General features: G+C 44.7%; 1 protein-coding gene across 1 annotated transcript in view; it reads right to left on the bottom strand.

Moving 5' to 3' along the window:
* Nucleotides 1-586: 586 nt before the first annotated feature.
* PCYT1A (phosphate cytidylyltransferase 1, choline, alpha) overlaps nt 587-13,644 on the bottom strand; it is a 48,635-nt gene continuing 35,577 nt past the window's right edge. The window contains exons 4-9 of the mRNA XM_011978703.1: nt 9,309-9,425; nt 8,453-8,604; nt 5,144-5,222; nt 4,527-4,669; nt 1,775-1,963; nt 587-1,118 (exon numbers count right to left, since the gene is read on the bottom strand). Of these exons, the coding sequence (XP_011834093.1) occupies nt 912-1,118; nt 1,775-1,963; nt 4,527-4,669; nt 5,144-5,222; nt 8,453-8,604; nt 9,309-9,425 (887 nt within the window). The 3' untranslated portion in view covers nt 587-911. The remainder of the gene's footprint in view (nt 1,119-1,774; nt 1,964-4,526; nt 4,670-5,143; nt 5,223-8,452; nt 8,605-9,308; nt 9,426-13,644) is intronic.

Here is a 13,644-nt window from a genome sequence, read left to right as displayed (position 1 = left end):
CCAGTAGGAAACGAATCTCAATTGACTTGGCATGGGATTGAGTATTGTCCCGCTCCTCTCCTCATCCTCGTAACCCGAAAAGCGTTCCTTCCTTTGACGGTAGATGGCAGGAAAGAGACTCACAAAGGCTCCCAGAGAACCGGGTCACAGAATTTCTGAGAAGATGGACGCAGCAGACACAGAATTTCTGAGAAGATGAACACAGCAGAAACACTGCAGCTGATGCCATGCTTCCGTCCCCGTCAGTGTCTTCATGGCCCCCATTGGGTCCAGTAAGAAACTCCTCAGGGAGTGAGACAAGTTAGGCTCAGATCTCCTTCCTACAGCCACAATGACACTGGTGACAGCAGTACGTTGAGGGGATTTGTGACTGTAACTTGGCTGTTAGCTTTTCCTTAAGGAAATCAAAATTAAGACATTTCTCCACAGATTACCCATCAGCATGGCTCATTTCGTGAAGGACTTGGCAAGCCACTTCGCTTCAGAACGGAAGGCAAATGCTATAGTGTACTGGGAAGAAAAGGCCTCTGCGTATTACACTACCTCCTTCTTCTGCCCACTCCTCGGGCAAAACATTAGTTCTACATTTGAAAGACTAATTTTAAAAAAACGTAATAAAAATGACGATTTCCCTGTTGAGATCACGTGAACACAAACAGTGACACAAAGCCCTCGGGGAGGGTAAACGGGTGCAGAGCAGGCTTCTAAGGTGCAGCCCCTCCTTCGTGTGGGCGAGTGAGTCACCTGGAGGACAGGCTGTTCTGGTTCCCCCAGTCCAGGGTCCTCTTGCCCCAGTTGTCTTTCCTTTGTAGCTGTCCTTAGGTTTAGTGTTGGGGTCACAGTCTGGAATTCAACAGAGAGCTTTGAAGGTAATGGGACAGAGGGAGAGGAGAGGAAAGGAGGGAGGAAAACTAGTCTTCTTCATCCTCACTGATATCATAGGCTGCAGCCTTGTGCCTGGGGAGATTTGCTGGGGAACAAGGTGGGGAAGTCTTGCCAGAGAAGGGCCATCGAAAAGAGGGGGAGGGGGAGCGCTCACGAGTGGGGCTGCTGCTGGGGCTCTGCTTTGGACTGATGGCCTGCAGCATCCGGCCCTTCCCCTCTTTCAGCATGTGTTTCTGGAGAAACCGAAAGGAAGAGTCAGAGACAATACCGCGGATCCCACTGAATCGTCACTGAAGCATCTGGGACTAGGGCAGTCTATGCTGTACTGCTGATTTAACGGTTCTCACCTGCTATCATTACCCGGGAAATTCCCCATTCTTCCCGAATAATCTGTTCTAGGATTATTCTAATCCATCCAAACACCTTCACAGACAGATCCTTCCTGATATCTAACCTGGGACTCACTTGCTCAATCTTTCATTTGGCTGAAAAGACTGCTACTCCTCAAAGACAGAATTCCCACCTTACCTGGGGTTCATGCTGCAGCTACTTGGGGTGGAGGCTGCTTTCTTTTTATTATTCTTTATTCTTTCCTTTCCTTCTATCTAAAATCATACCACAAATAAAAGCTGGGCAAGGCGTTTTGCTTATCTTGTCACCAGATTTCAAGGCTGATAGAGAGCTGGCAAAATTATCTAGGAGAATGTGTAACCTCTTTCTGTAAAGATTTCAAAAACCTTGCTGGGGACAGTTGAAAGATAGTTCTGCCCAGATAAGGGGACTAGACTAGATCACTCCTTAATTGTCGACGTCCCTTTCTGCTCGATGATTCTGTAATTCTTTCCACAACATGGGAGCTCCCTACACTGTCCAGTGGGGAAGAACATACCAGCGCTCCTTCCGGACCAAACATTTCCAGAAAACTTCCAATGAATTCTCGGGACTTCTCCTCCCACTTCTGAATGAGGTCAATGCTTTTTTCCTCCACCTTCTGAACAAATTCTTTGGACTTTTCCTCCACGTCTTTCACTTTCTTCTTTACTTTGTCAACCCTCTCCTGCAAGTGGTATTTCTTCTCCTAGATAAAGAAACAACTATTTTGAGAAATAATGCTCATGCCCAACTTCTCTACCGTAAGAGAACAAAAAAACATGGCTCAAGCACTCAACTGACACTGTTTTCAGTCTAGAATTCTGCTTTGCTTTAATCTACCCTACACGTCATTGGCATAATAACAGATAAGATATGCTGTGGATGCACACACAAAATAGTAATGCTAATATTGTGGGCATTTGGGAATAAACTAAAAATATAGGCTATACCCAGTCACAGGCAGGTAGCCAAATAAAGTCAGAGTTTTAAAGATAAAACATAAACTTGGAACATAAACATGCCCAGCATGACCCAAACCTCATTCCAGAGGGAGATACAGAGGCAGCTAAAGATCCCTGCACAACACTGCCGAGAATAACGAATCACGGTGGATCTAGGGAGATACAGAAGCAGCTAAAGATCCCTGCACAGCACTGCCGAGGATAACGCATCACGATGGATCGAGGGAGATACAGAGGCAGCTAAAGATCCCTGCACAACACTGCCGAGAATAACGCATCACGGTGGATCTAGGGAGATACAGAAGCAGCTAAAGATCCCTGCACAGCACTGCCGAGGATAATGCATCACGATGGATCGAGGGAGATACAGAGGCAGCTAAAGATCCCTGCACAACACTGCCGAGAATAACGCATCACGATGGGTCGAGGGAGAAAACACTGATCTTCCGCTTCATCCGCTCATCGAACTGCGTCTCCCGTCGCTGGCTGACTCCATTATTTTAATGAGCTGTGTTTTCGCTTTTGCTGCTTTCGTGTTTTAAGGTCCGTTTACTCATCTGCGAAATGCTGACACTCGTTGGCCCTACCGACTTTGCTAAAGAAAAGGAAAACGGTATAAACCCTGTGGCGGAGGGGAGGGGAGTCTTTAGTCAAATGAAAAGTATCCTTGGCCAGGCACAGTGGCTCATGCCTGTAATACCAGCACTTTGGGAAGCTGAGGTGGGAGGACTGCTTGAGGCCAGGAACTCGAAAGCAGCCTAGACAACATAGCAAGACCTCATCTCTACTAAAAATAAAAATATAAAAAATTAGCTGGGTATGGTGGCCTGTGCCCATAGTCCCAGCTACTCAGGAGGCTGAGATGGAAGGATCACTTGAGCCCGGAGGTCAAGGCTGCAGTAAGCCAAGATTGTGCCACTGTACTCTGGCCTGGGTGACTGAGTGTTACTCTATCTCAAAAAAAGAAAAAGAAAAGTGCTCTCATAATTTCCAGATCATAAAGAGGAAAGCGAATATGTTTAGAATTTTTAAACACCTGATTTTTATGGGAAAAAATAAAGCTATAGTAAATAAATTAACAAGAGCTAGTGTTTGTCTGCCTAGATAAATCATATTTAGATGTAATCATTTTATCCATTCTTATAGCACAATTCACAGAGATGGGAGCAGGTGGGGGAGCATGGTAAACTGATTATGTAGGAGACATTAAAGTTAGCAGCTTTCTTCTTTTTAAATTAATTTTATTGAGGTCTAATTTACGTACAAAATGTATAGTGTCAGATAGATACGGTAGCTCATGCCTGTAATCCCAGCGCTTTGGGAGGCCAAGGGGGGCTGATCGCTTGAGGCCAGGAGTTCAAGACCAGCCTGGGAAACATGGCGAAACCCCATCTCTGCTAAAAAAAAATACAAAAATTAGCCAGGCGTGGTGGCACAAGCCTGTAATCACTGCTATTCAGGAGGCTAAGGCACCAGAATCACTTGAACCCAGGAGACAGAGGCCACAGTGAGCCGAGATCATGCCACTGCACTCCAGCCTGGGCAACAGAGCAAGACCCTGTCTCAAAAAGAAAGAAATACTACATATATATATGTTGTGTGTGTGTGTGTATATATATATATACTGCAGTATATATATAACTGTTTACAAAAAGAATGAATATATCTATACTACATACATATATATATGAGTTTTTTTGTTTGTCTGTTTGTTTAGAGATGGGGTCTCGCTATGCTGCCTCCAGATTGGTCTCAAACACCTGGCCTCAAGCAGTCCTCCCGCCTCAGCCTCCCAAAGTACTGGGATTACAGGCATGAACCACCAAGCCCAGTAAAATATACAGAGTTTCTAAAAGGCAATAGTAAGCTAAGATAAACTTAAGCTTTCATCAATCAAAATTTAAAACTCAGGTCTATGCGGGGAAGTGGTGTGTCGTGTGTCACTGTCCACACGGGGAGAGGGTTCATAGGCTTAAGGAGATTTCCAAAAGATCATCCAACCAAAAAAGAAAAAGGAAGTTTAAGAGACACAGTTTTCAATTTATTAACAGAAATACTGTACTATCTAAATTACTCTCTTATTTATTTTGTTGGCTGTATGGCTTTATACCAATGTGTTGGTACTAGACCGTAACGGCAGAAACTGTTTCATTCTTTTTGTAAACAGTTAACATAGTGGTAATTCATTCACTGAACTTTTGGGAGTGATCATTAGAGCTAACTGCAAAGCCAGTTCAGCTAAGATGGAGTGAGAGGCAATACGTATCCCACAGAGTCAGGGAAGTCTGGGGTGCGGTTGGAACTCACGTTGATGAAGCTGACATTGAGCTCCTTTGCCGTGTAGCCCCTCTGCAGGTTCCGCCTCGCATACACATCATAGTCCCGCACAATTCGGGTGATGATGTCTGACGTGGAGATACCTTCTGTCCTCTGTGTTGGAGCAAACATGCCTGACTCAGAAACACATACAGACAAACACTGTGAGGTTCTGGTTAGCTCAGGTATTAAGACTAAATGGAAACTGGGGGCAACGTTCCTTTCCTTTCCTCAAAAAGCAGAATCTGTTATTACTAAATGAAACGGAGAGATACTGATATACAGAAGGAAGACTGAATGAAAGTCCAGAGGTAAGGCAAAGAAGAGTTACATAGCCCTAATATTACGAAAAATATGAGAAAGGGTTTCCTGAAATTAAGAGAGATATCAAAAGTAGATGTTTATACCAAGAATTGATGGATGTCATGAACTGATGATGAAGAACTGATGAATGCTATGCTCATCTTTACCTTTTATCCAAAATGTGGCCTGAAAGAGGATGTTGAATTTCTAATGTACACATTTTCCTCTGTAAAGTAGCAACACGGCTGAACATCTACAGCTGCCCAGAGATCCCCTAAAGTGAGGAAGCACATCAGGTCACTCACCTGCCTCCTTGATGTGCTTATAAACATCATCACTTCCAGCAGATGAATAAGGGATATCATCATGGGCTACAAAATCAATCTGAAAATAAGGAAACATCATTAAAACCCACGATAACTGCCATTCAGAAAGACCCAGTCAATGTTCTCAGGCCCAGAGAAAGGACAATAAGCAGAGGTCAGGCTACAATCTATTCACAAACCACCCAACCTAATGATTTATGGAGCATAAATAGAAAGTTAGCCAGCTGCTTTTCTCGCTGTTTCTCCTAGTCTACTAGAACTGTTACCCTCACTCTGGACACCAGTCATCTTGCTGTGGTCAACAGGGCCAGAGGGTTTGCTGGTGAACCAGTTAGTGGGTGGAGCCTAGGAAAGAAGGAAATCTCCCTGTCCTGGGTCTGGAAGGATTTGGTCAAATAAGGGTTTCTAAAAGTATGAGAAAGGCCGGGCGCGGTGGCTCACACCTGTAATCCCAGCACTTTGGGAGGCCAAGGCAGGCAGATCACGAGGTCAGGAGTTTAAGACCATCCTGGCTAACAGAGTGAAACCCCGTCTCTACTAAAAATACAAAAAAATAAGCCAGGCATGGGGACCGGCGACTGTAATCCCAGCTACTTGGGAGGCTGAGGCAGAATTGCTTGAACCCGGAAAGTAGAGGCTACAGTGAGCTGAGACCGCACCACTGCACTCCAGCCTGGGTGACAGAGCAAGACTGTCTCCAAAAAAAAAAAAAAAAGTATGAGAAAGAGGTTACTTCTTTCCTAACTGGTTTCTCTCAGTCCGTGAGAAAAGAGGGAATATAAAAATAGCAACCACCAGCCCTATGACTGGAATAGATACATCTATACTCCTGAGAAATACAAACCCAAAGCCATAAAAGACATTTTATCCTCAGGATCTATCATTTTACTACCTTTTTTTTTTTTTTTGAGACCAAGTATCACTCTGTCACCCAGGCTGGAGTGCAACGGCATGATCTCGGCTCACTGCAGCCTCTGCCTCCTGGATTCAAGCAATTCTGCCTCAGCCTCCCGAGTAGCTGGGACTACAGGTGCATGTCACCACGCCTGGATAATCTTTGTATTTTTAGTACAGACGGGGTTTCACCATGTTGGCCAGGCTGGTCACAAACTGCTGACCTCAAGTGATCTACCTGACTCGGCCTCCCAAAGTGCTGGGATTACAGGCGTGAGCCACCGCGCCCGGCCATTTTACTACTATGAATATCCTTTGCAAGAGCAAGAAGAGACGAATGACACTGGGGATCAATAACGTTGTTCAGAGACATGCTAAACTTCACTTACTCCTTCCTGAATGGGCCACCAGCCTTTTGCTGATAATTACTAAGATCACTCTACCAACCTCCAGAGACCACTGTAGTGTGAAGCATGTTCACTGGGACTATGTCAGAGACCCTCAGCTAGCATCTCAATTACTCATGAACAACTTGTCAGGGATCCATAGGCAGCAGAGTAAAGAACAGGAGGCTGAAGGCCAGGCACGGTCGCTCACGCCTGTAATTCCTGCACTTTGCGGGGCTGAGGCAGGCGGATCACGAAGTCAGGAGATTGAGACCATCCTGGTTAACATGGTGAAACCCCGTCTCTACTAAAAATACAAAAAAATTAGCCAGGCGTGGTGGTGGCGCCTGTAATTCCAGCTACTCAGGAGGCTGAAGCAAGAGAATCGCCTGAAACTGGGAGGTGGAGGTTGCAGTGAGCTGAGATAACGCCACTGCACTCCAACCTGGGCGACAGAGCCAGACTCCATCTCAAAAAAAAAAAAAAAAAAAAAAAAGAATGGGACAAGCAAAACTTAGAGTTGAGTATATACTGTTAACAAAGAGAAAAGCAGAGTTAGAAATTCCTCTAACCAGCTGGGTGCGGTGGCTCACGCCTGTAATCCCAGCACTCTGGGAAGCTGAGATGGGTGGATCACAAGGTCAGGAGATCAAGACCACAGTGAAACCCCGTCTCTACTGAAAAATACAAAAAACTAGCCGGGCGAGGTGGTGGTTGCCTGTAGTCCCAGCTACTCGGGAGGCTGAGGCAGGAGAAAGGCGTGAACCCGGGAGGTGGAGCTTGCAGTGAGCTGAGATTGCGCCACGGCATTCCAGCCTGGGCGACAGAGCGAGACTCCGTCTCAAAAAAAAAAAAAAACAAAACAAAAAAAAAGAAATTCCTCTAACCTCATACTTCTGTGTGGGCCTGCAGGCTGTGATGCTGAGAATAAGCTTGCTTACCACTTTTGGAGCCACTGGCTGCTAAGTGTTGATGTAGAAAAGTCAGAGAATTATAGAAGATCTGTCCCAATCCTCAATAGTTACAGTAAATATCCCCTCTTCAGGCCTACCCATGTATTGCTTTAGAAGCCCTTTGGCTGCCTTTATTCTTTCTGCCTCACTCAACAATTTACCTACAACATTCCACACGCCCCTGTAGAGAACTGACAACATGCTTGCTGTTTCCTCAGGCGTGGGGACCTCTAACCTGGCCTAATCAATCCTTCTCATCTTTTATACCCACCTTTTGCAGGAAACCTGTGGCTTTTTTTAAAAAGTAGAGACAGGGTCTCGTTATGTTGCCCAGGCTGGTCTCGAACTCCTGGGCTCAAGCGATCCTCCCACCTTGGTCTCCCAAAGTGCTGGGATTACAGGCATGAGCCACTGCACCTGGCTGAAATCTGTTACTTTAATGTGGGAGAATTAAAAGGAGGTAAGGGGTTGATAATAACTTACTGAGAAACAGTGAGAAATATCCCTGGTTTCTGATTCCACCCAATTTCTAGCCTAAGACCAAAGCCCTGAAATGAAACTTAAGCCAATAAAAGTCTATGTTAATCCGTCTTGTTTCCTGGTAATGTGACCGTCTTCAGAGTTCGCCTGGGGCTATGGATCTTCTCAGGAGACTGGCACGTTCTAAGGGTAGACATGCCTGTGGTGTGGGGGGAAAAGTCTCGTAACTGACAAGTTCAATTCCCAGCTCTGCCAATGGTGTAACTTGGAGCAGGTTATTTGGTTTCTCTAGGACTTGTTACTCACATGTAAAGTGGAAATGATAACCACACCACAGGATTGTTGTGGGGAGAAAATGGAATAGAATGGATGTAAAAGTGCTTGCAAACCATCCAACCCCATATAAACGTCAGGGATGACTATTATCACTAGTAATATCACTGTCATCTCCTATGAAACTTACATATGAGGTAGAAGTCAAACAGAGCTAGTGGAAAACCAGCCTGCGTGCCAGCAGTCGTGAGAGTTGAGGGGATTCTGGAACAAGGAAGGGGAATATGTGTCCAGTTTCTTACCCGGTGTTCGGCCAGGAACTCAGGTGTCAGGGTCCAGGGCGCATTCCTCACCACCTCATCCACATAACGGCAGTGCTGGACTGCGTCATAGCGCTCGTTCTCATTCATCACCGTGAAGCCTTTGAAGTTGTGTGTGAGCTCATCGCTGCAAACTGAGTTCACCACATCATAAACTGTGGGTCGGAGTCCTCTTTGCTTAGCCACTCCTCAGCCACTGACCTCTCCCATCTTCTCCCACTGCTTAGGACTGCAACCATCTTCCCCAACTGGAGAAAAGTCTTCTAAAGGCAGTTGAACCTGGGTAACAACGCTTTTCCTAATGCAGCGTATACCTTCAGGAGCAACACTCACTAAATAGTATGTTCATACTTTGGAGAAGAGACGGTACAACAGGTGACCAAGATCTTCGACTCTGAAATCAACCTGCTGTGCATGTCTGTATCGATTAAGTCCTTAAACATGTTTTCCTATTTTATTCACACTGGACTGGACCACATGACATTTCCTTGGCAGACTTTTGTATTCCAGTTGATTCAAAATAATAAAGTGAAATCTAAAGCAAATGTTTTTTAACTGGGCAACAGAAGTCATTGTTGCTCCTGTGACTGGCAGAAACTCGGCTAAAAACAGTGAGATAAATGTCAGACGTCACAGTCAATGAGCTTGAAGCTCCTCTCTCCAGGTTTAGGTTGCTGGTACCTCATATATTTCATGTTTTAGAGAGGCTGTACTACATCCTTCACTTAAAAACGGAAATAAGAGCCGGTGTACTCAGGTTATAAAGACAGAAGAGAAATACAGACTCTACTATCATCTTTTTCTGCACTGCACCTGAAGTCATCAAATGTTTTCTTACCTCCCACAATGAGGTACGTATTAGGGAAAAGGTTCTTTGCTTGCATCAGAGCTCGGGCATGACCAGAGTGAAATAAGTCAAATATTCCATCGGCATAAACTCTCACAGGTCGCTCACCTAAATCCAAATGAAAGAATAGATCACAAAAATACTTTTTTTTTTTTTGAGACCAAGTCTTACTCTGTTGCCCAGGCTGGAGTACAGTGGCATGATCTCGGCTCACTGCACCTTCCACCTCCTGGATTCAAGTGGTTCTCCTGCCTCAGCCTCCCAAGTAGCTAGGACTACAGGTGCATGTCATCATGTCTGGCTATTTTTGTGTTTTTAGCAGAGATGGGGTTTTTCCTTGTTGGCCAGGCTGGTCTCGAACTCCTGGTCTCAAATGATCTGCCAGCCTCAGCCTCCCAAAGTGCTGGGATTACAGGTGTGAGCCACTGTGCCCAGCCACAAAAATACATTGATTCGATATCTTGTACTTGGCAAATGGAAATGGCCCTGGGTGACAGTTCCATGACTGCATACTCCGTTTTTTTTTTTTTTTTGAGGTGGAGTCTCGCTGTCTCCCAGGTTGGAGTACAGTGGCGCGATCTTGGCTCACTGCACACTCTGCCTTCCAGGTTCATGCCATTCTACCTCAGTCTCCCGAGTAGCTGAGACTACAGGCACCCACCACCATAACCAGCTAATTTTTTGTTTTTTGTTTTTTTAGTAGAGATGGGGTTTCACAGTGTTAGCCAGGATGGTCTCGATCTCCTGACCTCGTGATCCACCCACCTCGGCCTCCCAAAGTGCTGGGATTACAGGCGTGAACCACCGCGCCCGGCCCCATTGCATACTCCTTTCTTTAGATGTTCTCTAGGTATTCACCCTAATTTGGGGGTAGGTTGGGTTATGAAAAATAACTTGACTATAAACACCTTTTCGTTTTTTTTTTTTGAGACAGGGTCTCACTCTGTTATCCAGGCTGGAGTGCAGTGGTACGATCAGAGCTCACTGCAGCCTTGACCTCCTGGGCTCAAGTGATCCTCCCATCTCAGCCTCCGAAGTAGATGGGACCACAGATGCACACCACCATGCCAGCTAATTTTTTTTTTAAATTATTTTTTGTAGAGACCATGTTGCCCAGGCTGGTCTCGAACTTCCGGACTCAAGCAATCCCACCTTGGCCTCCCAAAATGCTGGGATTACAGGTGTGAGCCACCATACTCAGCCTATAAAGAGATTTTTAACATCATCATCTGCACTAACTGCCTCTGGTAGCCTGGTTGTACCAAACTTGTCAGGCACAACTAATAAGAGAGCTGTCAACTTAGAAGCCAGGAAATGATTTCCTGGGGAACAAGGCTAATTCCAAAGCCAAATAAACATTAAAAACGAGATCAGCATAATGGTTCGTCATGCTTTAAATAATAAATATAAGGAGTCCATGTAACTTATCCCTTTATGTGAATAAAGGAAGAGCTATTTTACTGCAGCAGAAAATAACAGTAGAAGCATTTACATCATTTGGGAAAGACAGGTCAAAGTGTCATCAGATACACTGTGCTGAGGCTGAGAATCAGATACACTGAGGCTGAGGGTCAGGTACACTGAGGCTGAGGGTCAGGTACACTGAGGCTGAGGGTCAGGTGCACTGAGGCTCAGGGTCAGGTACACTGAGGCTCAGGGTCAGGTACACTAAGGCTGAGGATCAGGTACACTGAGGCTTAGGGTCAGATACACTGAGGCTGAGGGTCAGATACATCTCCTTCCTCTCTTCAGGGCAATGAAACAAGGAGAAGAGAATTGGTTCTCAGGAGGTTTATGAAGTTTTGTTTTCAAAAAACTTTATTGATAAACAAGTAGATTTTAAACCAAGAAATAATACACTGCTGAAAGGAGTATCCGCAACTTCCAAGAGGGGCAATTAGGTCGTATCTATCAAAAGACAAACGACAAATGCTTATAGCTTTGGCCCAGCCATTCTAATTCTGGGAATTCTCTCACAGTAAATACAGACGTTATTCACTGCAGTACAGTTTATAGGAAATGACCTACATTTCAATGGAAGATTGAATATAGCATAATACACCCACTAAAAGGTGGGAGGATATATAAACAATTTACTTAGCTATTCACAGAAATGGGTAATATTGGTGGCCTGTTATAGAGACACCAGGTGGCTGTGAGACAGGTCTTGAGAGGAAGACATTTTACTTTATGCCCTTTTTGTACTTTATGGATATTAAACTGTGGGAATATATTGATTTCATTTGATGTGATTTTTTGAAACAGGGTCTGGCTCTGTCACCTAGGCTGGAGTGCAGTGGCATGGTCTCAGCTCACTGAAACCTCCACCTCCCAGGCTCAAATGATCCTCCCACTGCAGCCTCCTAAGTAGCTGGGACTACAGGTACACACCACCATGCCCGGCTAATTTTTATATTTTTTGTAGAGATGGGGTTTCACATGTTGCCCAAGCTAGCTGTATTTTATGTATTTATTTATTTACTTATTTATTTGAGACGGAGTCTTGCTCTGTTACCCAAGCTGGAGGGTGGTGACATGATCTAGGCTCATGCAACCTCTGCCTCCCAGGTTCAAGTGATTCTCCTGCCTCAGCCTTCCAAGTCACTGGGATTACAGGCGAAAGCCACCATGCCGGGATAATTTTTGTATTTTTATATTCGTATCCCATGTTAGCCAGGCTGGTCTCAATCTCCTGACCTCAAGTGATCCGCCTGCCTTGACCTCCCAAAGTGCTGGGATTACAGGCGTGAGCTACCGCGCCCAGCCCAGGCTGGTTGTATTGATGTTATAATACAGGAAATAAAAATTTTACATTAAATATACCAATCCAATGGAAAACTAAGAATTAATTTAACGGATTTAAGAGTCAGAAAGGTCATAGCTCAAGCTTTCCAATCAGCTTTCTTCCTCTGTAACCTTAACTTCCTTATGCCTCAGTTTTCTCATCTATGAGAGAAAGCAGGCTGGGTACAGGAGCTCACACCTGTAATTCCAGCACCTTGGGAGACCAGGGCAGGAGGACTGCTTGAGCCCAGGAGTTTGAGACCAGCCTGGGCAACACAGTGAAACCCTATCTCTATTAAAATTAATTTTTACTGCCACCATGTGTCAACTAAAAAAAAGAAGAAAAAAATTATTTTTAAAAAGATAATTTTTAATAAGACAAAGCAAAATAAAACAAAATCTGAGCATATAATCCCCCTTCTATATCCCAGAAGTCACTGCATTGGTTCTATGCCTATTAAAAAATAATACATTAAAAAGATTTTTGGGCCGAGCATGGTGGCTCACGCCTGTAATCCCAGCACTTTGGGAGGCCGAGGCAGGCAGATCACCTGAGGTCAGCAGTTGAGGCCAGCCTGGCTAATATGGTGAAACCCTGTGTCTACTAAAAATACAAAAATTAGCTGGGCATGGTGGTGGGCGCCTGTAATCCCAGCTACTCGGGAGGCTGAGGCAGGAGAATCTCTTGAACCCGGGAGGCGGAGGTTCCAGTGAGCTGAGATTGCGCCACTGCACTCCAGCCTGGGAGACAGAGGGAGACTCTGTCTCAAAAAAAAAAAAAAAAAATCTTTTTTTGAAGTATCTCAGAAGTCATGTCCATGAAGTAACTAACATACCTCCATTTTTCCTAAATAAGTCCAGAGGGGCTACAATCTCACACTATTTGATCCTGAAACACAAGGGATAGAATATGCAAATTAAGACTATTTTGTTGTTTCTTTGCTACTAGACAGCATAGTGCAGGGAAATTTTCTCATTGCCTGGATGGCGGCAATAGCACCGAAGGCTGTTGATCAAGTGGCTGCTTGCAGCACAGCTAATCATCCTAGGTTAGGCCAAGTAGATCACTGAACCTTTTCTCAGACCAATCCCAGATGCTCCTCTTGCTCTCTCCAGTGCTTCCCCAGCCTACCAACGTCTCAACTGGCCACCATTCCATCCCGCCTTTGGCAAACCCAGGCTGACATATTAACCAAACGGCCAGAAGGGGTCACTGTTGAACTAGTCTGGGAAGAAAGTTAGTGTTAGCCATTCTTTTACCAAGTGGCTATTGGCCAGGATAACCACACCCCTGATTTAATGTATATTACAGTACATATAATCATATTTATATAAATTATATCCTTTTAATATAATGTTTAATGTTTCTATTATACAATGTAATATAATACATATTTGATATCATTTATATATTATGCATATATTTTATATATATATATTTTTATATATATATATTTTTTGAGATGGAGTCTCACTCTGTCGCCCAGGCTAGAGTGCAGTGGCGTGACCTCGGCTCACTGCAACCTCCGCCTCCCAGGTTCAA

Source organism: Mandrillus leucophaeus, unplaced genomic scaffold, assembly GCF_000951045.1.
Source record: "Mandrillus leucophaeus isolate KB7577 unplaced genomic scaffold, Mleu.le_1.0 Scaffold199, whole genome shotgun sequence".
Taxonomy (NCBI): domain Eukaryota; kingdom Metazoa; phylum Chordata; class Mammalia; order Primates; family Cercopithecidae; genus Mandrillus; species Mandrillus leucophaeus.
Note: the sequence above shows the minus strand (reverse complement) of the source record. Positions and strands in the feature narration are given on the sequence as shown.